This window comes from Macaca mulatta, chromosome 9, assembly GCF_049350105.2.
Source record: "Macaca mulatta isolate MMU2019108-1 chromosome 9, T2T-MMU8v2.0, whole genome shotgun sequence".
NCBI classification, from domain to species: domain Eukaryota; kingdom Metazoa; phylum Chordata; class Mammalia; order Primates; family Cercopithecidae; genus Macaca; species Macaca mulatta.
The window spans coordinates 19,000,562-19,024,324 of NC_133414.1; the positions used below are offsets into that span (position 1 = coordinate 19,000,562).

A 23,763-nucleotide genomic window follows, 5' to 3' on the forward strand; every position below is an offset into this window, starting at 1 on the left:
GTCTGCCACCCTGTGAGATATGCCTTTTACCTTCCACCACGATTGTGAGGCCTTTCCAGCCACGTGGAACTGTGAGTACATTAAACCTCTTTCTTTTGTAAATTGCCCAGTCTCAGGTATGTCTTTATTAGCAGCATGAAAACTAATACAAACTCCCAACCTTCTCTTTGTCCTTCAGGCATGCCCAAGACCACTCCATCTGTGTGTATACCCCAAATTGCAATTCTGTGATTCCCAAATAAAACATTTCACTTAGGCCGGGCGCGGTGGCTCACTCCTGTAATCCCAGCACTTTGGGAGGCCGAGGCGGGCGGATCACTAGGTCAGGAGATCGAGACCATCCTGGTGAACACAGTGAAACCCCATCTCTCCTAAAAATACAAAAAAGTTAGCCGGGCGTTGTGGTGGGTGCCTGTAGTCCCAGCTACTCAGGAGGCTGAGGCAGGAGAATGGCGTGAACGCAGGAGGCAGAGGTTGCGGTGTGTGGACATCGCTCCACTGCACTCCAGCCTTGGCGACAAAGCAAGGCTCCGTCTCAAAAAATATATAATAATAAATAAATAACCATTTCACTTACAGATTCATCTCTCTCTCTCTCTCTCTCTCTCTCATACGTATTTCATATATATTTGAGGGAGGGTCTCTCTCTGTTGCCTCAGGCTGGAGTGCAGTGGCACAGTCACAGCTCACTGCAGCCTTGAACTCCTGGACTCAAGCAATTCTTCTGCCTCAACCTCCCGAGTAGTTGGGACTACACATGTGCCATCACACTCAGCTAATTTTATTTTATTTTTTAATTTTTAGTTTGTAGAGACATGGTCTCACTATGTTACCCAGGCTGGTCATGAACACTTGGCCTCAAATCCTCTTGGCTTGGCCTCCCAAAGTAGTGGGATTACAGGTGTGAGCCACCATGCCTGGACCATCTCTATATTTCACTTTGATTTCAGCATACTTGGTGTCAGAAGTGGAGTCTGAAGCAGACTCACCTTGGAGAGATCAACAACAGGACCCGGAACTATGGCTTGTGGTACTCACATTCAGGCCCCTTGGACCTTTCTTTTCTTTTATTTTATTTTCTTCTTTCTTTCTTTCTTTTCTTTCTTCTTTCTTTCTCTCTTTCTTTCTTTCTCTCTCTCTCTTTCTTTCTTTCTTTCTTTCCTTCTCTTTCTTTTCTTTCTTTCTTTCTCTCTTTCGGTCTTTCTCCTTTCCTTCCCTTCCTTCCTTCCCCTCCCTTCCTTCTCTTCCTTCCCTTCATTCCTTTCCCTCCCTTCCCTGCCTTCCCTCCCTTTCTTTCTTTCTCTCTTCCTTTCTTCCTTTCTCTCTTCTGTCACCCAGGCTTGAGTGCAGTGGCCCAACCTCAGCTCACTGCAATCTCTGTCCCCCGTGTTCAAGCGATTCTTCTGCCTCAGCCTCCTGAGCAGCTGGGCACCACCATACCCGGCTGATTTTTTGTATTTTTAGTAGAGATGGGGTTTCACCATATTGGCCAGGCTGGTCTCGAACTCCTGACCTTGTGATTCACCCACCTCGGCCTCCCAAAGTGCTGGGAATACAGATGTGAGCCACCATGCCTGGCCATGCCCCCCTGTTTCTGTAGGTTGCCTCTTTTCCCGCCTGGTGAGTCTCTCTTGGATTAAACTCTCTTATTTTGTTTTATTTTATTTTATTTTATTTTATTATTTTACTGAGCTTGATTTTATTTGGGAATTGGTTATGAGAGGTCTTTCCCCCTCTGGTTATGAGATCTCCTGTTTAGAAAGGGGTTTTTTTCCCCTCCTGGTTACAGAGACTTTTCCCCACTGGAGAAGAGTTATCCTCTTTCTTGATAAGTATGTACTTTATACTCCACTTCATTTGCATACCTTGAGTTTAATTTGGCTTTTGTGTATTTGGCATTAAACTGAATCACCTAGATAAATTTATTTACAAATGGGCTCTCAAAATTCAAAGGCATGCCAGTATAGCTCCTGCTCTGGGGCCCCAGCTGGTAACATATACAAACATTATGGAGATCATTCAAAGAGTCTGTTTTTCTGAAAACTAAACTAAAAAAAAAAAATCACACCTATAAAATCATACAGTCCAAATAGGACACATATCTCAATTGGTATCTCAAGGCTCCAAAACACATTCAGGACTCACAGACTGCCTCTGAGCTAGCTGAGCCTTTCCAGTCCAAAGCCTTACCCTTCCCTTCCTACACCTCCTCCTCTTTATCTTTCTCTAAGCTAAGCTCTCTTTCTCCAAAACTCCTCAGCTATTCTGTCTTACTGACTATTTAAGTAAAGACACTTGGAAACCAGAAGATAACAAAGAAAATCATTTTGACCTTTGTGGTACTTATTAAAAGCAAAAGATGAAATTCCCATGTAAAAGACACTTCCTCTGTACTAAAAGGAAAGGCAAACTCTTATCTTTGAGGAAAAGGGATTGAGACCAAGAGAATACTGCACAGGCCTTGTTAGAATAACTCTTACCTTTTGAGTCTCTTCACATAATTCAGTCATATTTTCAGAGTTAACAATTCTTTATTCAATGCAGTGTGTTGGTCACTGACTCAAACTGCCTTACCCTAAAGGTGCTTCACAGCCTCCATAAGATGACATATTATGGCAAATACAAAAGACAAACCACCTTCCAAACTACAACTTTTTACAGTTTTACAGTTTCTACTTAATTTCAAGTTGAAAATGCTATCTTCTTCATTTAAAATGATAATTTCATTTCTTGAGGAAGAATTTTCCTCTTCCAGCTTTTCAGATTCATATCTCAAGTTTTAGGTATTCAGCTTTTTATACATCTCACTACATATGATTTACAGGTCATGCATTATTACGTTCTGGGCTTCTTCCTCCTGTCTCTTCGGGGTTTTTTTTGTTTTGTTTTTTGTTTTTGGAGGTGGGGATGGAGCCTGTCTGTGTTGCCCAGACTGGAGTGCAGTGATGCAATCTCGACTCACTGCAACCTCCGCTTCCTGTGTTCAAGTGTTTCTTGTGCCTCAGCCTCCTGAGTACCTGGAATTAGAGGCACCCACCAACACACCCTGCTAATTTTTGTACTTTTAGTGGAGACAGGGTTTTGCCATGTTGGCCAGGCTGGTCTCAAACTCCTGACCTCAGGTGATCCACCCTCTTCGGCCTCAGCAAACTGCTGGGATTACAGGTGTGAGCCACCATGCCCAGCCTATGTTTAACTTTTTATGAAACTGCCAAACTCTTTTCCAAAGTAGTTGCACTTGGACCTCCATGAATGTCTGATTTAGTGCCAGCAATCTCTAAGCCTCATCTCCCCGCTGTGTCTGTCGCCTCCTGCACAATCCTAACAAGGCTCACTTTACCCCCACTACCCATGTGTCGATTTAGCGACTCCCAGGCCAACTGCACGTGAAGAAGAGGAATCACTACCAGGCATGCTGAGGTTATCTCCCAGGAGGAAATGGCTCATTAGAAATCATTAGAGCAATAAAATATCCATGCAGCTATTCCTGCAAAGTGCATGAACATAAATGGAGATATTTTCAATTGTACAACAAAGATTCAACACTCCCTTGAACTATGTGGATCTTCCAACAAGGAAAGGAAGATCTCAAATAAACTCCCAGTGCCAACAATCTTAAACCGGATGCCGGCTCTGGCTTCACTCCATTACAGCAGTTTGAATGGGGGATAACTATGGGATTCAGGATGACAATGCCCAGGGCTTTCGTAACTATAAGCAATAGGAAATTACTCCACAACTCCTGGAGGCAAAGGGATACTGATTTTTAATCACTTTTTTAATAGTTTATCAACTCAATAGTTTCTCAAATGTAATTTGTTTTTTGTTTTGTTTTATTGTTTTTTTGGTTTTTTGTTTTTTTTTTGAGACTGATTCTTGCTCTGTCATCTAGGCTGGAGTGCAGTGGTGTGATCTCAGCTCACTTTCACCATGTTGGCCAGGCAGGTCTCAAACTCCTGACCTCAAGTGATCCACCTGCCCCGGCCTCCCAGAGTGCTGGGATTACAGGTGTGAGCCACCATGCCAGGCCTCAAATGTAATTTGTAATAGTTTCTCAAATGTAAAACTTTGCCTCAAGGTCTTAGGGCTATCCATAGATTCATAAGGAGTAAACAAAACTCCTGTGCACTGCACCGGCTATTCAATCTCCCTGTTCTAAAACTTCTTATCCTCCTCTAACCCTAACCCAGAACTTCCTCCCTAAGTGAGTAATAAACCTTTCTGTGATCCCACTAAAGAACCACTGTCAGGAGCTTTGGCAGTAGAAGCTAACCTTGGGAGGAAGCCTTCTCCATGTCACGGTGGCATTGCTACAAAAGCCATTATAAAAGGCATGGAGTCGTATCTTATTGTGGTTTTGGTTTGCATTTCCCTAATGATTACTGATGTTGAACATTTTGTCACATGCTTATTAGCCATCTATCATCTTTGCTGAAGATAGGTCTTCAGATCTGCCCCTTTTTAAACTGGGTTTGTCTTCTTGTTAATTGAGTTGCAAGAGTGCCTCACATATTCTGGATACAAGTCTTTTATTGAATGTATGATATACCAATATCTTCTCTCAGTCAATGGCTTATCTTTTTATATTCTTAATGGTGTCTGTTGAAGCACAAACTATTTTTTTAATTTAGGAAAAATATAATTTATCAAATTTTTCTTTTATTGATTATGTTTTTGGTGCCACATCTAAGAACTCTGCCTGATCCAAGGTTCTAAAATTTTTCTTGTATGTTTTCTTTTTGACATTTTATGTCTGTAGCTTTTGTCTGTGATCCATGTGGAAACGATTCTTCTATGTATGGTGTAAGGTAAGGATCTAAACTTATCTTTTTTTTTCTTTTTTTGAGATGGAGTTTCGCTCTTGTTTCCCAGGCTGGAGTGCAATGGCATGATCTCAGCTGACTGCAACCTCCCCCTCCCAGGTACAAGTGATTCTCCTGTCTCAGCCTCCCAGGTAGCTCGGATTACAGGCATGAGCCACCACGCTCGGATAATTTTTTTGTATTTAGTAGAGACGGGGTTTCACCATGTTAGGCTGGTTGCGAACTCCTGACCTCCGGTGATCCACCCGCCTCAGCCTCCCAAAGTGCTAGGATTACAGACGTGGCGCCACCATGCCTGGCCCCTGGATCTAAACTTATCTTTTTGCCTATAGAGATCCCATTGTGCCAGCATCATTTGTTGAAAACTATCCTCGCTCCACCATCTGGCAGTCCCACGTCTAAATTCATTAATTAATTTAATTAAGTGTCATTTGAAAGAATCTGTCAAACTCAATAAAATTACATTTATCAAAAAGATTTATTTGAAAGTTCCACATTTGAAATTGGCCCTAAACACATGCTCTAATTTTTATTGTTTTTATAGTAAAGATTATATAAAACAATCTTTTTTTTTTTTTTTTTTGAGATGGAGTCTTGCTCTGTCCCCCAAGCTGGAGTGCAGTGGCATGATCTGGGCTCACTGCAACCTCCACCTCCTGAATTGTAGGTTCAAGCAATTCTCCTACCTCAGCCTCCCGAGTAGCTGGGATTACAGGTGCCTGCCACCATGCCTGGTTAATTTTTGTATTTTTAATAGAGATGGGGTTTCCTCATGTTGGCCAGGCTAGTTTCAAACTCCTGACCTCGTGATCCACCTGCCTCGGCCTCCTGAAGTGCTGGGATTACAGGCATGAGCCACCGCACCCGGCCAAAACAATCTTTTAAAATGTTATATGTGTCTCATTCTGCCAAAACACACTCTTAAGGAAAATGGAAGAAACCATATACAGTGGGAAATGTTTGGTAAATGCAGTATTTTCCAGGTTGTTACAGCTTTTTCCAAGAAACCAGCCCAAGAAACCAATATTACTATTCACATATGTGAGTAGTAATATACCATAAAATCAAAAAATTTATGTGCACACTTTTTAGCTTAGAATATGCCATTTTTCTTCAAAAGGATCCTCTAGCAGCAGCCCAGTGTAAAACTGAGTAACACTAATTTCTGCCTTGGAGATGCATTTTTTAAAATCATTATTTTTCTAAAGTTACATTTCTATACAAAGTTTCCATTGATCTGTAGCTTTTCAAAGAGTGTTCAAAATCCTACAGAAGAGAGTGCTAGCATTGACTGAAAAGATATGTGATCATTAATCTCCAAATTGTTTATTTTAAAAAATTCTCCTAAGTACAAATATCATAAGACTTCATACCAGCTTGTCATTCAAATTCTTTGTTAATATACAGTCTGCCTTTAAGAAATAATTATAGATATGGGCTTTCAACTCTGCAGGTTTAAATCATCCTCTTCCAATTAGAAAATTGTGTTTTATATGCTCACACATAAGCACACAACTGTAAACTCGGACTATTTTAACCATGTAAATCTCACTATCTGTCTATCCTGTAATACAATATGGTAAAGGGTACCTCCAAAAACCTAGACAAGGCAACAAAACTCAAATCCCAAAAAGCTGCTATTCTAGATTATAGTTGGGGTACAGTGGTGAAAAAGATAGACAAGGCTCCAACCTCCCAGAACTATAATCTATTGCATGTATAATATTCCCTAGATATAGGAAGCATAAATACTTTGGTATCCCCAAAGTGAATATGGTTTGTTGGATGAACTCCCAGCTCAAAAACACAAAAATATGCCCACAACTTAATGTGCAAACAGTAAAGCAACATTGGCAAATATAAATATGTAGGATATGGGTGTCCTCCTGAAATAGCGAAGTACCAACAATATTATCAAATACATATTATAGCCTTAGAAGATACCTGGCAAACACCAGGTTTTGGAATCACACATTTATTTTATAGAGTTAGGAAATAAGGGGCTATCATCTCAAAAAAAGAAATATGGAATCCAAATATAGCTTCTAAAGACAGCATTCCAACAGAGGTTCCAGCAACCAGTGAGAGACTTTAATCATTTGCAAAAGTAATGGTCTCTTTACAACCTCAATTTCTTGGAATGCTGCATTTAAAAATTATATGGTAGAGAATTTCAGTGTATTTTACAATAACAACAATAACTAGCAAGATAACAAAAATTGTTTTATAATAACTGCAAAAGCACAGGTTGTGCCCTATAAAATTATCTTTAGAAATAATTATGCCCATGGATATGAATGTTCCTGAGAATTAATGACTGATTATCTACAGCATGTACAAATCATTCTTAGTACTTGGTGAAAAATAATAATAAATTTGTTTGAATCTGAGGACATAGAAAAGATGGGCTTAGCTGCCCTGGACAAGCTAAACTCCTCTAAGTGTATGTAGATAAATATACTACAGCAATGGCCATCTTCCTAATGGCAAAAGAAGCTGTAAAACAAGACATCGGGGGAAAAAAGAGCACCTTTCTCATGTTTACCAAAACATCAGAGGTTCTTTAAAGGCTTCTCTTTTTGCCCTGCAAATAAGAGATTATGGAACTCTCGCACCCTTAGATCACAGAACAGCTAAAGACTACTGACTCTAAAAGGAATCACTGCACCTTGCAGAAGTGGGGATATATTTCTTTCCTTTTCTTCCTTTCATATCCCTTCTGCTGTAACCAAGCCTCTGGTCTCATTATTTCCAGCATTAGCACCTAACATGCCACAGTGTCTGTGTTTCTCTATAACCACCCCTCCAAAGGTATCCTTCCTGCCTCCCCTGGGCAGTCAGGTTTTTTCTTCTTTCAAATTTATGCTAATGTCTGTTGCCTTAAAGGAAGTGTCTAGTAAGGAGACACTGAATTAATAGACAAGACCAGACAACACTACCCCACTAAGGAAGTCTCGATTTTTGTTGCAGGGAAACCACCTTTGCTTTGACATATGTGTGTAAATGGTATTGTCTGCTGAATGTTGCCTCGTGAGTCATAAAAAGAAACTTACCAGCCTCTTTCTTAAGAGAAGTGCTGTCAAGTAACTAGTAGTTATATGAGTGAGATAGAAAATAAAATTCCACCTCCAACAACCTCTGAAATGGGAGGTGGGTCATTCAGACACCATTTCTTCATGAACTGCTGCCCTGTTCCTCTACCCAGTCCACAAAGGAAAGGCAATAGCAGGGCATTTCTTTGTGTCCTTCAAGCTCTCTCTGGCTCTTCTGTCCATGTGAAAAGACACCCGTAGAAGCTCAGGGGTGACTGCAGCCCATATTCTGTAGCCCTCTACCTGGGTCAGCTGCCCTGGACAACTGCACCTGACAGTTTTTCCAGAGCAGAGCAGCCAGAGAGGTGACAAAGAATGAAAGCACTGAAAAATGTCAACCTGGGAAGCAAATGTGAAACCCACTTCCAAACAGGGAAGGCAAAGAGAAAAGCAAGTCACATCAGAACAGAGATTGGGGAGAAATCCCTCGGAGTCTTAAAAGAGAAGGGTTGCAATTAAGATGGAATTAGGAGGTAGAAAAAGAAGCAGAATGTAAGATGTAAAGCCTCTTTTCTTTTTTTTTTTTTTTTTTTTTTTTTTTTTTTTTTTTTTTTTTTTTTTTTTGAGACAGAGTCTGGCTCTGCCGCCCAGGCTGGAGTGCAGTGGCCGGATCTCAGCTCACTGCAAGCTCCGCCTCCCGGGTTCACGCCATTCTCCTGCCTCAGCCTCCCGAGTAGTTGGGACTACAGGCGCCCGCCACCGCGCCCGGCTAGTTTTTTGTATTTTTTAGCAGAGACGGGGTTTCACCGTGTTAGCCAGGATGGTCTCGATCTCCTGACCTCGTGATCCGCCCGTCTCGGCCTCCCAAAGTGCTGGGATTACAGGCTTGAGCCACCGCGCCCGGCCAAGCCTCTTTTCAAAGCCTTTCAGAAACCAGACTCAAGGCAACTTTAAAGCATTCTGAATTTTTAAAATCAGAACACATATTAGTATCATTATTTCAGAAAGCAAAGACACAACAGTGAAAAAGCTTTTATTGCTCTCGGACATAAAATCCAATAGCCTTCATCTATTCGGAGCGTGGGGTGGAGAGGAAAGGGGTAAAAGGGTAAAAATCAAGTGTTCTAGAGTTAGGTTTAGTTTTCTTTTTTCAAGCTCTAGTTCACACTCATCTTGAATTTTCTGAAGCCTGTAGTTATGATCCCATTGTGAACATACACAACAAAAAATGTCGAATAAAACATTATTACAACTTTCAATATAAGACAGCAGAGAGTAAACAGTGCCTGATTTTCTCTCTTCCAGACTATTTACATTCTTACAAACAGACACAAGTCTACACAAAATGACAAGCGCACACTTCGGTGGCAACAGATGAGCTGCTTCAGAAATTTATCTGGCTTGGGGAAGAGAGATTATTAACAAGAGCAAACATAGAACCACTCTGAGGAATTACCAGCAGCTGATGTAAATTTTCACCTCAGAAGCAGACCAGGTCCAGGGAGAAAAAAACTAGAGACGTTTTGATTCTCCTCCCACTGTCTGCCTTTCTTTTCAAAAGAATAGAGAGCCTGCCCCAACTGGAAAATCAGGTAGCTTCTCCCACACAGGAAAGGATCTGCTGCCTGAGGCAGAAAGGGCTACTTGGGTGCCGCTGTTCCCAGTGCCCCTTCATTTCTCTCTTCCTACATCCTCTTGAGATTACATGTTGATTACATTCTATTCTATTGTATTGTATTACATTATACAGCAACACTGAAAGAATGAAAGGAAACAGGAAAGGGAGTCAATCGGCCATTGCACCCTGCAGATAGGAAGAGGGTGGTGGATACTGGGACAGCACGGTGGGCCCAGCCCTCCCAGGGTTTTAGATGACATTTGCCACATACCATTCCTGGCAGCAGCGGCAGGTCAGGGTGACCAGGATCACCTATAAATACATGTACTTTGAACAGTCATGAAACCAAGGCACGAGAGCAAGAGATAGCTTTGGGGTGTGGTATCCATAAATTCAAATCAGTAAATTTCATGTTATATGTATTTTATCACAATTAAAAAAAAAAAAAAACTCAAACTTTAAACATTCAGAGATTTGTTTAAGGGGATATATGGCTGTAAAAAGGGAATATAATGTAAAAAGGGATATAATGTAAATGTAAAAAGGGAATATAATATAAAAAGGGAATATAGTGTAAAAAGGGATATAATGCTGTAAAAAGGGAAATCTTTTAGTCCCTGAGGTGGACAGCAAGAAGTCCTAAGTCCTCCAGTCTGATAATAAGCACAGTGGGACAGAGGACTCCTCACTTGAGGACATCTAGGTTGAAAACAAACAAAAAAAAATCACAAAACTTATGAAAATATTCTATAATGTAGGAGGAGGTTATTGCTCTTAAAATGCAGAGAAGAATCATACTTTTGAAAAACAGTTAACTACAAGAAACAGGACATCTTTAGAAAACATTCCCTTCGTGGTCTCAAGGAAGTATAAGAAAACACAAAATAACAAATAGAAAGTGAGATATAAAAGGCTACTTAGATACTTTCTGAGATGTAAACTGATACAGTAAGTTTCAGGCTGAGAGAAGAAAATAATTGTAAAGAATATAAAATGTAACCAATTTACTGTTTTCCATAGAGCACAACAGAGAAGTGACACTTCAGAAAAGTAATTCAGTAACATGGAAGACAAATTTGAGAAGCCATCCCAGAAAGCAGAGGAAAAAGACAGAGCCAAAATGTGAAAGAGAAATAAAGTTATTAACTTGCGGAGGGGATGGTGAAGAAAAGGAAGAATAAGAACAATGCAAGACAGAAAACAAAGATTCACTTCACAAAATAGAGGAAAAATAAAATGTCTACAAAGCTTTAAGAATAAAAAGAAAAAAAAGGACTGGGCGCCGTGGCTCATGCCTGTAATCCTAGCACTTTGGGAGACTGCAGCAGGTGAATCACCTGAGGTCAGGAGTTCAAGACCAGCCTGGCCAACATGGCAAAACCCCGTCTCTACTTAAAAAAAAAAAGAAAAAAAAAAAATTAGCCAAGCGTGGTGGCGGACACCTCCTGTAATTCCAGCTACTTGGGAGACTGAGGCAGAAGAATTGCTAGAACCCTGGGGGCGGAGGTTGCAGTGAGCCAAGATGACACCATTACCGACTCTGTCTCAAAAAAAAAAAGAATAAAGCTGTGATCGAATAACAGAATCCATGTATGAAAAATAAGAATTGTGACAGGGAGCAGTGGCCCATGCCTGTAATCCCAGCACTTTGGGAGGCCGAGGGGGGCGGATCACGAGGTCAGGAGTTGGAGACCAGCTTGGCCAACATAGTGAAACCCCATCGCTACTAAAAATATAAAAATTAGCTAGGTGCAGTGGCGCGTGCTGTAATCCCAGCTACCCAGGAGGCTGAGGCAGGAGAATCACTTGAATCCGCGAGGCAGAGGTTGCAGTGAGCCAAGATTGCGCCACTGCACTCCAGCCTGGGCAACGAGAGCGAAATTCCGTCTCAAAAGAAAAAAAAAAAACAGAAAGAATTGTATCATTAAAATAAAATAAAAGCTTTCATGAACTACCAGAAAAAAAAAAAGTGCCCTCAAATCTAAAGTTTCTTGACTATAATCTATATTCCAATGCTAAAAATATTAGACTTATGCAAATTGATACTAAGCGTATGACCAAGAAAGAAATAAAGAACAAAGAACTAAAGAAATGGAGAGGGGATCATTTAAAATGATAAATTCCAAGCAATGAAAAGAGAATCTAAGTAGTACTCGGTTGTTAAGCAATAACTCAATTCAAATCAAAAAATAATTTTCATAGGAAAAAGTGTATAGTAAAATAATAATTACTAAAAAGCCCACCCCTTTGCCACATGATCCCAAAAACTATATAGATTAATTTAACTAATATTAAAATTAAAAAAAAACATTTTTTTTAAGACAGTGTCTCTCTCTGTTGCCTAGGCTGGAGTGCAGTGGAGTGATATTGGCTCACTGCAAACTCCACCTCCCATGTTCAAGTGATTCTCATGCCTCAACCTCCTGAGTAGCTGGGATTACAGACACCGGCCACCACACCTGACTAATTTTTGTTTTTTTAGTAGAGACAGGGTTTCACCTTGTTGGCCGGGCTGGTCTCAAACTCCTGACCTCAAGCAATCTGCCTGCGTTGGCCTCCCAAAGTGCTGGAATTATAGGTGTGAGCCACTGTGACTAGTCTAGTTTGAGGATTTCTAATTAGCTTTAGCAATTAGCGAGTAGAGGCCAAAGTCCTTCTGCAGAGAAAAAGGACCACAGGAAAGTGAGAGAAAGGCCAGTAAGAAAAATAGCAGGCGAACCTCTATAGGAAAACAGAGACGTGAAGGTGAGGTCCCCCTTCTCTGGTAAACTCATGGTTCAGTCATCCCAGATGGGCCAATGAAACAGACACCAACCAGGACATTCAAAGAATAACAGCAGCTGCTGTCCAGGACGTCACAGCCAGCCGCACAATTCCAAATCATCACCATAGATGTTTAAAGCCAAAATGGACAGCTGCCACCAAAAGTTGCCAAATCATAGCCAAGACATGGATATTCCCATGGAACTCCAAATTAGCTAGTTACACAAGCTTCTGCTGGCCGTTTCATTAATCTCCCAATAATTCAATCCCTCATTTCTAATGATTGGATATTTGGGTACTTACTTATGACATTATGGCAGGGTTTTATTGAACTTCTTTCATAATCAAAATGAAATTAATACTATTTAAGAAAATAATATTTTAGAAAAAAAATTCCAATCACTTGGAAAGTTTAAAGTCTTCACCTAAATGACTCTGAAGATAAACAAAAAGTTCTAAAATGTAATTATAAACAATTTAGAATGTATTTTTTAAAATCTAAACATTATATATAGAAACTGAAGGAATGAGTCCAAAGCTGCAGTCAATGGAAAATTCATAGTATTAAATATTTGTGTTACAAAAAAGAGGAAAAATAACATAAATAAATCAAGCATTCATTTCAAGACATTAAGTTGAAAAAATAGAATATTTTAAAAGATGAAAGTACCACGAAGGAAATAGAACATGGAAGTATATATACATTGAGTAATAAATCCAAGAGCTGGTTATTAAAAGAACAAGAAAGTCAATGAAAAACTTTGACAAAACTTATTAGCAAGAGAAAGGGTCCATTGTAATGGGGTGATACTTTGAAAACTACTAGTTTATTTTTATCTTTTTCTTTCTGAGCATATGACCTTAACCTAGCCCACTTGAAATATCTTTGCAGGGAGGAAGAAGAGATTAAGACTTTTTCCTGAAAGAATGCAAAAAGAGTAGATAAGGTAATAATCCACTTTAGACAAGTAAAATAGGATTTTCAGCAGCCTTGAGAGAATATATTCCAAATTCTTTTCATTCTCCCACTTTAGCACATTAACCATCTTACTTGGAAGACATAGCTGCTTGACTTTTCCCAATCCTTTTCCTCTTGTCCCCACAATTTATCATTAAGGCTTGAGTTTGAGTTAGACCTGCAGGTTGGCATCAGGGCGAATAGAATATGAAACAGAGGGAAGCCTGCCAATTTCTGGAACTGAGTCAGTAGGAGCAGAAGAGAAAAAAAGAAAGAGGAAAGTTTTGGCTCGGAGAGGGAGAAAGATGGGGGCAATAAAAAGCTAGGGGCAAGAGTAATAACAATGACAAAAAAGCTTTGCTTCCTCCTCCAATTAGGATTTTGAAATAGTTCACTTCTTGGGCAGTACTCCATCCTGAGATAACTAAGAGTAGGGTCACATCTAGTTGGTGGAGCAAGCAGAGGGAGGCTGTGATATTTAGTTTTCTGAACTAAGTCTGGTTCTTATATGTTTAGATGGGGCCCAGAAATAGGTGAGAGGCTGGCTGTGGAGCTAGCTAGCAACAGCTGAGTGAGTAGCATAGCCAGTGTCACAGAGAGACAACGCGAGACAGGACCAAAAGAGAATCTTTGCCAGATTCCTGAAAGGTAACATCAGTAGGATCTCAGATGAGGCCAAGACAAGCCAGAAGCACCAGCAGGTGCAACACCTGAGGGAAAAGAAAGAGCCACAAGCTGCAGATCTTATCATTGGCTCTCAACAGGGTGCCTGGCCACCAGATGGAAAAGGATGAACATCACCCTGTAGATTAGAAGGAAAGGATACCATGATCATGAGCTCCAACTCATGACCACTGCATCACCTAAGGCCCCCTCCCTAATACACCTGAATGTCATCTTTTTAAATTTTCTTTTGAGACAGAGCCTTGGCCTGCCACCCAGGCTGGAGTGCAGTGTCATGATCTTGGCTCACTACAACCTTCCCTTCGTGGGTTCAAGCGATTCTGGCCTCTCAGCCTCCTGAGTAGCTGGGACTACAGGTGCACACCCTCGCACCCAGCTAATTTTTGTATCCTTTAGTAGAGACAGGGTTTCACCATGTTCGTCAGGCTAGTCTCGAACTCCTAACTTCAAGTGATCCACCCGCCTCTGCCTCGTGAAGTGCTGGGATTACAGGCGTGAGCCTCCGCACTTGGCCTACCTGGATGGCATCTTAAAGTGAGATAAGATGGTAGGAGCAATCCAAGAGCCTGGGCATTTTTCCTCAGAAAGAACAAATATTGCCAGAAAGAGTCTCTTCAATTGTCACATCTAAGCTTTTGCCTGGATTGAATATTTGAACACACATACACACACAAACACACACACACAAAATCTTTCCCAGCACCTATGGCAGGCAACACAGTGGGAAATTAAACGTGTGGGATTCTGGATTCTCCTGGCCTGGGTTTCACTCCAGGCTCCACAATGTGTTAACTCTGTGATTGTGGGCAACTTACTTAATCTTTTTGCCTTGATGTCCCCCTCTATAAAAATTAGGATAACAATAGTTTCTCTTAGTATTTTTTAAGGATTACATGAATTAAATGTAAAGTGCTTATACCCAACAACAAAGTCATGGAATCAACTTAAGTGTCCCTCAACAGAGGACTGGATAAAGAAAATGTGGCATATATATACCACATACTACAACTCAGCCATGAAAAACAAGGATTTAATGTCTTTTGCAGCAACAGGGACGGAACTGGAGGCCATTCTCTTAAATGAAATGACTCAGAAACAGAAAGTCAAATACCACATGTTCTCATAAATAGGAGCTAAATAATGTGCACATATAGACACAGATTGTGGACTAATAAACACTGGAGACACAGAAAAGTGGGAGAGTGAGAATGAGGGGAGAGCTGAGAAATTATCCATTGGGTACAATGAGTACACCCTATTTGGGTGACGGTTGCACTAAAATGTTGACTTCACCACTAGGCAATATATCTATGTAACAAAAATGCACTTTACCCCCTAAACCTATTTTGAAAATTTTTAAAATTAAAAATGTCAAGTACTTAGATCAGTGTCTGGCCCATAAGAATAGTTGATTAAGTGTTGGCTCTCCTTATTCCTACAAGATCATTACCATGGGGCTCATGTGGGAAGATCAGACCAGCTCCAGAAAAATGAAGAAATTACAGTTTCTCTATACAACCAAGTAGTATGGTGGATTAAAACTTGTACCCCTGGCCGGGCGCGGTGGCTCAAGCCTGTAATCCCAGCACTTTGGGAGGCCGAGACGGGTGGATCACAAGGTCAGGAGATTGAGACCATCCTGGTGAACACAGTGAAACCCCGTCTCTACTAAAACTACAAAAACCTAGCTGGGCGAGGTGGCGGGCGCCTGTAGTCCCATCTACTCGGGAGGCTGAGGCAGGAGAATGGCGTGAACCCTGGAGACGGAGCTTGCAGTGAGCTGAGATCCGGCCACTGCACTCCAGCCTGGGCGACAGAGCGAGACTCCGTCTCAAAAAAAAAAAAAACTTGTACCCCTGCTCCATAAATAACCAAAATCATAAATGATAAAGGGGACAGAAAATAAATCAAAACATAAAGAGGCTTTTACAAACACAGAAGAATGGTATAAGTTTTAAAAAGCTTAATAAAATGGGCCATATTCAGAATTATGAGTTACCTATTTTAGCCCAAGAAGTATGCCAAGTAGAAAAGAAGTGTGTCAAAAGAAAGTGAAAAATTCATCAAAGAACTACCTCTAAAAACGACCTGAGATCAAATGCCATTTAATGAGTACATTCTTTCAAACGTTCGCAAAGGGTCAACCCTCGAATGTGTAATAGCCACAGGACTTGGGAAAACATTGAATGCTTCTCAGTTCATCGAGAAAGCTAGGTTACCTATAGTACACCAACCGGAATAGAAAAAACTATAGGACATTATTTTTCTCAAAAGCTTTTGTTACTCCAGGAGGTCCTAGTGCCTCTAATATGCTGTGAAATTCCAATGAGGGGGTGGCAGGCAGTGGTGTTCCTCACTTCAGGGTTTATTCCAAACACTTCCAGACCCTTCTTAGAGCCGTGCTAGAGCTGCCTGGAGTCATACCATCAGAAGATTAAGGTGGATCCAAGAGCCAAGAATATGGAGAAGCATACGCAGAGGAAAAGGGATTTGCAGGAGATAAAAAGAGGAAAAGAGACCGTATACAAGATTGCAATCATAATAGCAATGCTAAGGCAGGAAGCAGTACATTCTGCTTGTGAAAATGTAAATTGATTCAACCCTTCGAGGAAGCAACTGACAATGTGACTTGGAATCTAAAGAGTACAGACTCTTTGACTTAATAATCTCAACTCTTATCTGTCCATCCTGGGTAATGAACTTGAAATGAAGCTAAAGATTTACATACAAGGATGCACTTCATAGAATTACTGATGGCAAACAAAATAAAACAGAAACAAGAAGCAACCTAAATGTTAAAAATGGAAACTATTAAATAGATTATGGCACCTTCAGATAATAAGTTATACAACAATCCGAAGCAATGCTTTTGTAGGGGGAGGGGAATGTAATGACAGGTATAGGTCTAGGATTTTTAGAAAAAAGTCAGAAGATAAACTACAATGTATAATCTCAGCTATATTTTTAAAATATATGTATATAGAAAAGACTACTGGAAGAAATACAGACCAAAACCAACCTGAATATGGTCTCTGAGAGGTAAGGACTCTGAATGAAAAACATTTTCTTTTATACAGTTCTATTTTCTAACTTTCTGCACCAAGCTGTATTACTTTTACAATCAGAAAACACACACACACACACACACACACAATTACTGCCTATGAATAAATACACGTATGAATGATAAGAAAAAAATTTAAGGCTCCAATCACTAAGGACAAAATCATTTCTAGCACACAGAAGAAACCTGAATCTTAACACCGGTGCGTTTTAAAGCATAGAAAACAAAAAGCAAATCAACCAGATCCCTCCATAAAGACAGGCTGAGCTGCTTCTCTCCAAAGGTTGGCGGGGGCGGGGGGCGGCTTTCAACACACCATCGTCGAAAGGAAAACTCAGCACCCATTTTTCAAATGCAGCTGTTGGAGGATCCCCCTTGATTCAAAGACCCTTCACATCAAGGCTTAGAGGGTTGAGGGAGTGTGAAGAGTGCCCCCACTCCCCGCGCCCTCTCCAAACACGCACACTCTCACACTCAATCGCGCGGTCCCAACCCGCCTACTCCCAGCGAGTCCAAGCCAGTGCAACCGCGCCCCACGCTCGGCTCGCAGCCCCCGAGCCCCATTCCGCCAGCGCTGGGCGCCGCTGTACCTGTTCGTGGCGCGCGGTACCGCGGTCGCCGGGCTCCGGAGCGTCCTCAGCGCTGCGGGAGTGCCGTGAGTGGCCTCCTTGCTTTCCTCCACCAGGATCCTGCACAGCCGAGGAGAAAACTTAAGTTGCTACACCCCGCCGGGAGCCGTTGGCTGACAGGCTGGGAGTCGCGCTCATTGCCTGGCAGGGAGATCTCGCGCTCCCCGGCTCCCAGGTCAGGTCCGTAACCCGAGAGTTGGAAGAGCCTTAGGGCAGGAAGGAAGGGACAGCAAGGACCAGAATGGGGAGCCCGGGATCCTGATGGGGAACCCGACGGCTGGTCCCTCTCCACAGCTGCCTCGCCCACAGAGATGCGCGCTAGAGCCCCCGCAGCCCTGACCGGTCCTTCTGCTCCCCAGCGGCTGTCCACCGATCCGAGGGTCGCCTCCCTGCGACCCCCTCCCCCACTGCACTCTCAGGCCGTCGCCGCCCGTGGGCTGCTCCCTGCCGCGGCCAAAAGTCTCTGCGCCCGCGGGGAAGCGATGGGCGTCTTGGGGGCCCGGGGGCGCCAGGCGGGGCGCGCGGCGCTGGGACCGGCGGGCGGGTGGGTTACCTGGTGCGGGCGGGCGCGTCTGCCGGGCACCAGAGCAGGCGCAGCAGCAGCAGCAGCAGCAGGCTGGCGAGCAGGGCGAGCAGCGCGCCCCCCGGCCGCATCCTGAGCCACAGGCGCCGCCGCCACCGCTGCTGCCGGGGCGAAGCGCAGCCCGGGCGGCCCCGACTCGCCGCTCCCGCCGCCGCCGCCACCGCCGCCGTGGCCGCAGCCCCGAGCACCCACAGCGTTCACAGGCGGCGGCGAGGGGCGCTCCCAGCCCACCCGGCAGAGTCTCCGCGGCGGGCGGAGAAGAAGCCGCGTCCGGGCTCGCTCCGGGCTCCCGGCTCCGGCCCGCGGAGCGCCGCGATCGACTGGCAGATGACGATTCGCCGAGCTCGCCGCCTGTCCTCCCGGAGGCGCTCCGAGCTGCTGCGGGCTCCGGTCGCCGCTGCCACTGCTGCTGCCGCCGCCGCCGCGCGGGGTCACCTGAAGGTTGGGGCGCGGAAGCTCAACTCCGTGCTGATTGGGCTCCAACTTTTCTGCGCCCTCGCCTCGTCCCGAGTGCCCTCGTGTCCCCCAGAAGCCCACGCAGCCCACCCAGCCACACCACAACTCTGCCTGGGGAGAGAGGAGAGGAGAAAAGGGCCGCTTCAAAAACTTTCGAAACTGTGCAGTCGCTCGACTGCATCCTCCCACGCATGAATAAAGCTGGGGACTGGGGAATTGCTGGGTGGATCATGACCCAGAAGAGAAGCAGTAACCTGTGCTTACTTCAACCCAGATTCAGAGGGACAGCGAACTGGTATGAGGGGCTGGGAGACCTTTAGGTGTGAGCACATTACTACCCGCAGACGGATGTAGCCCCTGCCTGTGTTTGCAAATAGTTTTATTGGAAAACCTCCATGCCCATGGCTTTGTATTATCAGTGACTGCATATGGCTGTATGATTTAGGGCTGCCAGGGCAGAATTGAGTAGTGATGACAGAGGTGGCATAGCCCACAAGGCCTGAAATATTCACCATCTGAAGCTTTCCAGAAAAAGTCTGCATACTGCCCTTAAATAAGCAAGAGGCCATTAGCTTGAGGCTGTCTCTGTACGTTGAGTTCCCACCTAACAATGGAAACCTACATTAGGCTGTAATGAACAGGGGGCTACAGGCCAATCACAGGCAACCAACTCATTACACCAGGCCCCATAAGGTAGCCTGCATAGCTATAGCCAATCAGTTTCTCTATTGTGCTTCTGAGTTTGGCCTATCGGGCTTTGCTGCTCACACCGTGAGGTGGACCTCACTGGACCTCCTCTGGTTGTGAGTGCTGCCCAGTTCATGAATCGTTTGCTCAAATAAACTGTGGTAAATTTAATTTGTCTGATGTTTTTCTTTTAACACTGCTACGGGCCGAACGTTTGTGTCTCTACAAAATTCGTATGTTGAAACCCAAATCCCCAATCTAATGTGGTGGTATTTGGAGGTGGGGCCTTTAGTACCTGATTAGTTCATGGGGTGGAGACTTCCTGGTAGAATTTGTTCCCTCATAAGAGCAGGCGGCCGGGAATTTGCCTCCTCTCTCTCTGCTCTGTGCAGTGTAAAGACACAGCAAGAGGGCAGATTTCTGCCAAGCAGGAAGAGGACCCTCACCAGAACCTGACCATGCTGGCACACTGATCTTGAGCTTCTCACCCTCCAGAACCATGAAAAATAAATTTCTGTTCTTTCAGTCACCCAACCTATGGTATCCTTCTTATGGCAGGCAAAATGAAACCATGGTCTAGATCATATTGGTTAGTATCTCATTTACAAGTATCTCATCTGTTGCAGGAGAGTGATCCAATGACACTATGAAACAGACTGGCTCTCCAATTATTTATTTAGAAGTGGGTCTCAACTCTTTATGCCCTAAACTATCCTGACTGCCCAAGCCTCCACTTAGCCACTTCCCTAGGTTTTAATTCCATTGTGGTTATATGTGGGCTTATGAAACTATTCATTCTTACTTTGGCATAGTTATGAGATTTTTCCAAATGCAACCCTTGGATTCCACCATCTTGGGAGTACCTTGATAAGATCTTTTGAAATGACTTCAATTTTGAAAAGGCTTTAATGAGTTAACTTTCCCAAGCAACAAAAATGTGATATTTCAACTGACATCTAGACACATATGGTCTTCACCTGAAAGAGGCCAAAGTGAGAGCCATTTGGGAGCAACCAGGCCAGACAGCTAAATAAAGCTGTCACCAAAGATTCTATCACAAGAAAACATATATCAGGGAAAGAGATACCAATGTCCCTAGTCTCTTTCTGCTAATTCTGGATTTACTCTAAAAACATCTGGTTGAACACAAAACAAAAGTTTGCACACAATAATTGATCAATAAATGTTTGGTCAATGAATAAAAACACATAAGAACTCGTGTTATTTTTAAAGAGAAAATGGAGCAATAAAACTAAAAATAAATGTGACTAGGAATATGATTTCCTTCTATAGCTCAATACTGCTGTTAATATATGTGCTAATCAAGAATGAAAATCGTCTTCTACTTTTACATAAAACTAATATTTATAGGGATTCAGTTGCTTCATCTGAGTATGACATACAGTAATGCTATATTCAGGTAGTGATAGAATAATATTGTAATCTAATTCTACATATTTCAAAGTTTAAGCCGTTTGTTAAATAAGTAGAATATGGCACAATTATCTAGAAAATGAAGAGTTGCCTGGATTTGAAAGACATTCCAATTTTTATCTCAGTGCAGAAAATTGTGCAGAAAACTAATGCTGAACATGGTTTGCAGAAAAGGAAAAAGGCATTATTGTATCAGCCAGGAAGCTGCAATTTCACCTAATTTACTAAAGTTTAATATTTCAGCACAGCTGGGCTCAAGGCAACAGCAGAAGAGTCAGCCTTGCACTGGGTTCCCTAAACACTCTTACTGCAAATGAAGTTACTTTTTATCAAGCCAATGGCTATCAGCAGGGGACTCACAAAAGCCCATTTTAATTGGAAAACCAAGTGTAAATTTGCAATGGGAATTCTGAGCCCAGTGTTAAAATTTGACAGTAGGGAACTTTACCACAAGCTTTCTAATTTAAGACTTGGGTGGGTAAGATATGAATTAACTTGCTCATCCTTGAGAGAGAAAGAAACCTGACAAGAACAAGATACCTTAATATTATTAGCCATAGAACTACTACTGGGAAAGTGTGCATTTGGTAGCTTAACATTTGCAGGCTTGACTTGCAACCCTAAAGATCTATGCCATGTAGTAATTTGGAATGCTGCTGAGGACAGGAATTGAAACGTAAACTCAGGTTGACATCCAGACGCTGCTGCCAAGCTTGTGATAAGTGGCGAGCCCACCTCACTCACCCAGTCCACTCCACATCGGCCTCTCATCTGGTCTTTGTTATTCTTTATTCATCATCATAAATGTCCTTACCTTCATAAAATAACTTTTAAAAAATGATTGGGAAGTTTTGATATATAAAACATCTCCAGGCCTAAGGAAATCTTGAAAGCTGAAGTTTCTGATTTGGAGTGTAAGGTTTCTTATTCAGCTAACAAGTGACTTTCCACCAAAAAGATGATTCAGGTGAAAGCTAGAAACGTATAAGATTTCCGTAAGTGTGGATTTGGGGATTCAGAAAGATGAATCACAAATATCAAGTGTCTACTTGACATTTGATATATACTTAATATATATGTATATACACTATATACATAATATGCAATGTACAGAATATATACTGTGTATATACCTATTGTATATATAATATGTACTATACATATACATGCCATATAATAATTATGCATATGTAAATTGTTATATATTATGTGTAATATATTGTGTATATACATCATTATATATTATGTATATAATATAAATGTATAGAAACTATATATACACATATGTGTTTACATAGTATGTATAGTGACATCTATAATATATCTACATAATTTTTTCCTTATATTGAAGATTCTTACTGATATATAACAGTGAATAAGTGTACATAGATATGCTATATCTCTACAAAGATTATATGTATACATACACACACTATATAAACAAATATGTGTATATAGAATGCATATACATGTATACTATGTGTATACACACTGTATACATAGTAGATACAAATATATCTCACTGGTATATATGAACATCTTCAATATAAGGAAAAACAGGAATGCTGTGAGAAACACACAAAAAATTGATACACCAAAGACTCTTTTCTTCATTCGGGCGACATTTTTACCTCTCTGTTTAGAAAAGATGATTTCTGATGTTTCAGACTGCTTGATTGGTTTTTGTAACATTAAAGATTTGTGAGGACTACAGGACGATAGGTCATTTATAACATTAAATTATACCTTGGGAAGGACGTTTATAAGACTATGATAACCAAGATTACGTATTTTCAATAAATCATAGGATATAAATAAAAGTAGAAATGACTTGAAGAAATCAGTGACCTCAGTATCTCTCCAAATATGTCTTATTACAGATTTTTGCCCACTGTTAGTTGAATATTAAAGAATGGGGACCAGGGGCAGTGGCTCACACCTGTAATTCCAGCACTTTGGGAGGCTGAGGTGGGCAGATCGCTTGAGCCTAGGAGCTTGAGATCAACCTGGGCAATGTAGCAAAACTGCTTCTCTAAAAAAAACATCAAAATAAAAAAAAATTAGCAGGGCATGGTGGTGCACACCTGTGGTCCCTGTGACTCCAGAGGTAGAGGTGGGAGGATCACTTGAGCCTGGGAGTTGGAGGTTGCAGTGAGCTGAGATGGCACCACTGCACTCCATCCTGGGTGAGGGAGTGAGGCTCTGTCTCAAAAAAAAAAAAAAAAAAAGAAAGTAATTCTATGCATAAAGTAGTTTTAATTTAAAGAGTATAACTAAAACTACAGGACAAAATATAAGAATTATTATTCACTTTCTAAAACAGATTTTTAACATATAAACATTCAAATTTCCACAATTTCTCTCTTTGAAATGCACTTAAAACACTGTAAAGGACTAAAAGGGGAAATGCATGCTATTTATTCATATCTCAAGACTATAAAATGGCAACAATCCCATTTCACAAACTCCCTGCTGAAGGTGAACTAATTGCACAAGAATGCCAACTTCAAGACATGTCTGCTCTATTTGTGATCTTATATTTGTGGGAAACAAGTAGAAAAGTTGGTTGGGTGCGGTGGCTCACGCCTGTCATCCCAGCACTTTGGGAGGCCAAGGCAGGAGAATTGCTTGAGTCCAGGAGTTCAAGACAAGCCTGGGCAACATAGCAAGACCCTGTCTCTACAAAAAGCCTTTTTTTTTTAATTAGTCAAGCTTAGTGGCTCGTGCCTGCAGTTCCAGCTACTTGGCAGGCAGAAGTGGAAAGATCACTTGAGCCAGGGAAGCAGTGGTTGCAGTGAGCCAAGATCATGCCACTGCACTCCAACCTGAGTGACAAAGACCCTGTCTCTTGAAAACAAAAAACAAAAAACAAAAAACCGTAGAAAAGTTTCTAAGGCCTTACTAATTCTCAATTTGAAAGGGCAAAGGCTACGAATAGGCTACAGTTAAAACAAGTAGCAATCAGGGTGAATGGCCAGGGCTGCAGGATTTAAAAAGAGCTGGAAGCTAATATTCTGTTTTCAGCAAATGTA

The 23,763-nt window shown here is 42.0% G+C and overlaps 1 protein-coding gene across 1 annotated transcript in view; it reads right to left on the reverse strand.

The window, feature by feature from the left end:
• The window catches only part of ST8SIA6 (ST8 alpha-N-acetyl-neuraminide alpha-2,8-sialyltransferase 6), a 145,504-nt gene extending 126,042 nt beyond the window's left edge, over positions 1–19,462 (reverse strand). The window contains exons 1-2 of the mRNA XM_077945914.1: positions 18,125–19,462; positions 17,533–17,631 (exon numbers count right to left, since the gene is read on the reverse strand). Of these exons, the coding sequence (XP_077802040.1) occupies positions 17,533–17,631; positions 18,125–18,225 (200 nt within the window). The 5' untranslated portion in view covers positions 18,226–19,462. The remainder of the gene's footprint in view (positions 1–17,532; positions 17,632–18,124) is intronic.
• Positions 19,463–23,763: the final 4,301 nt, after the last annotated feature.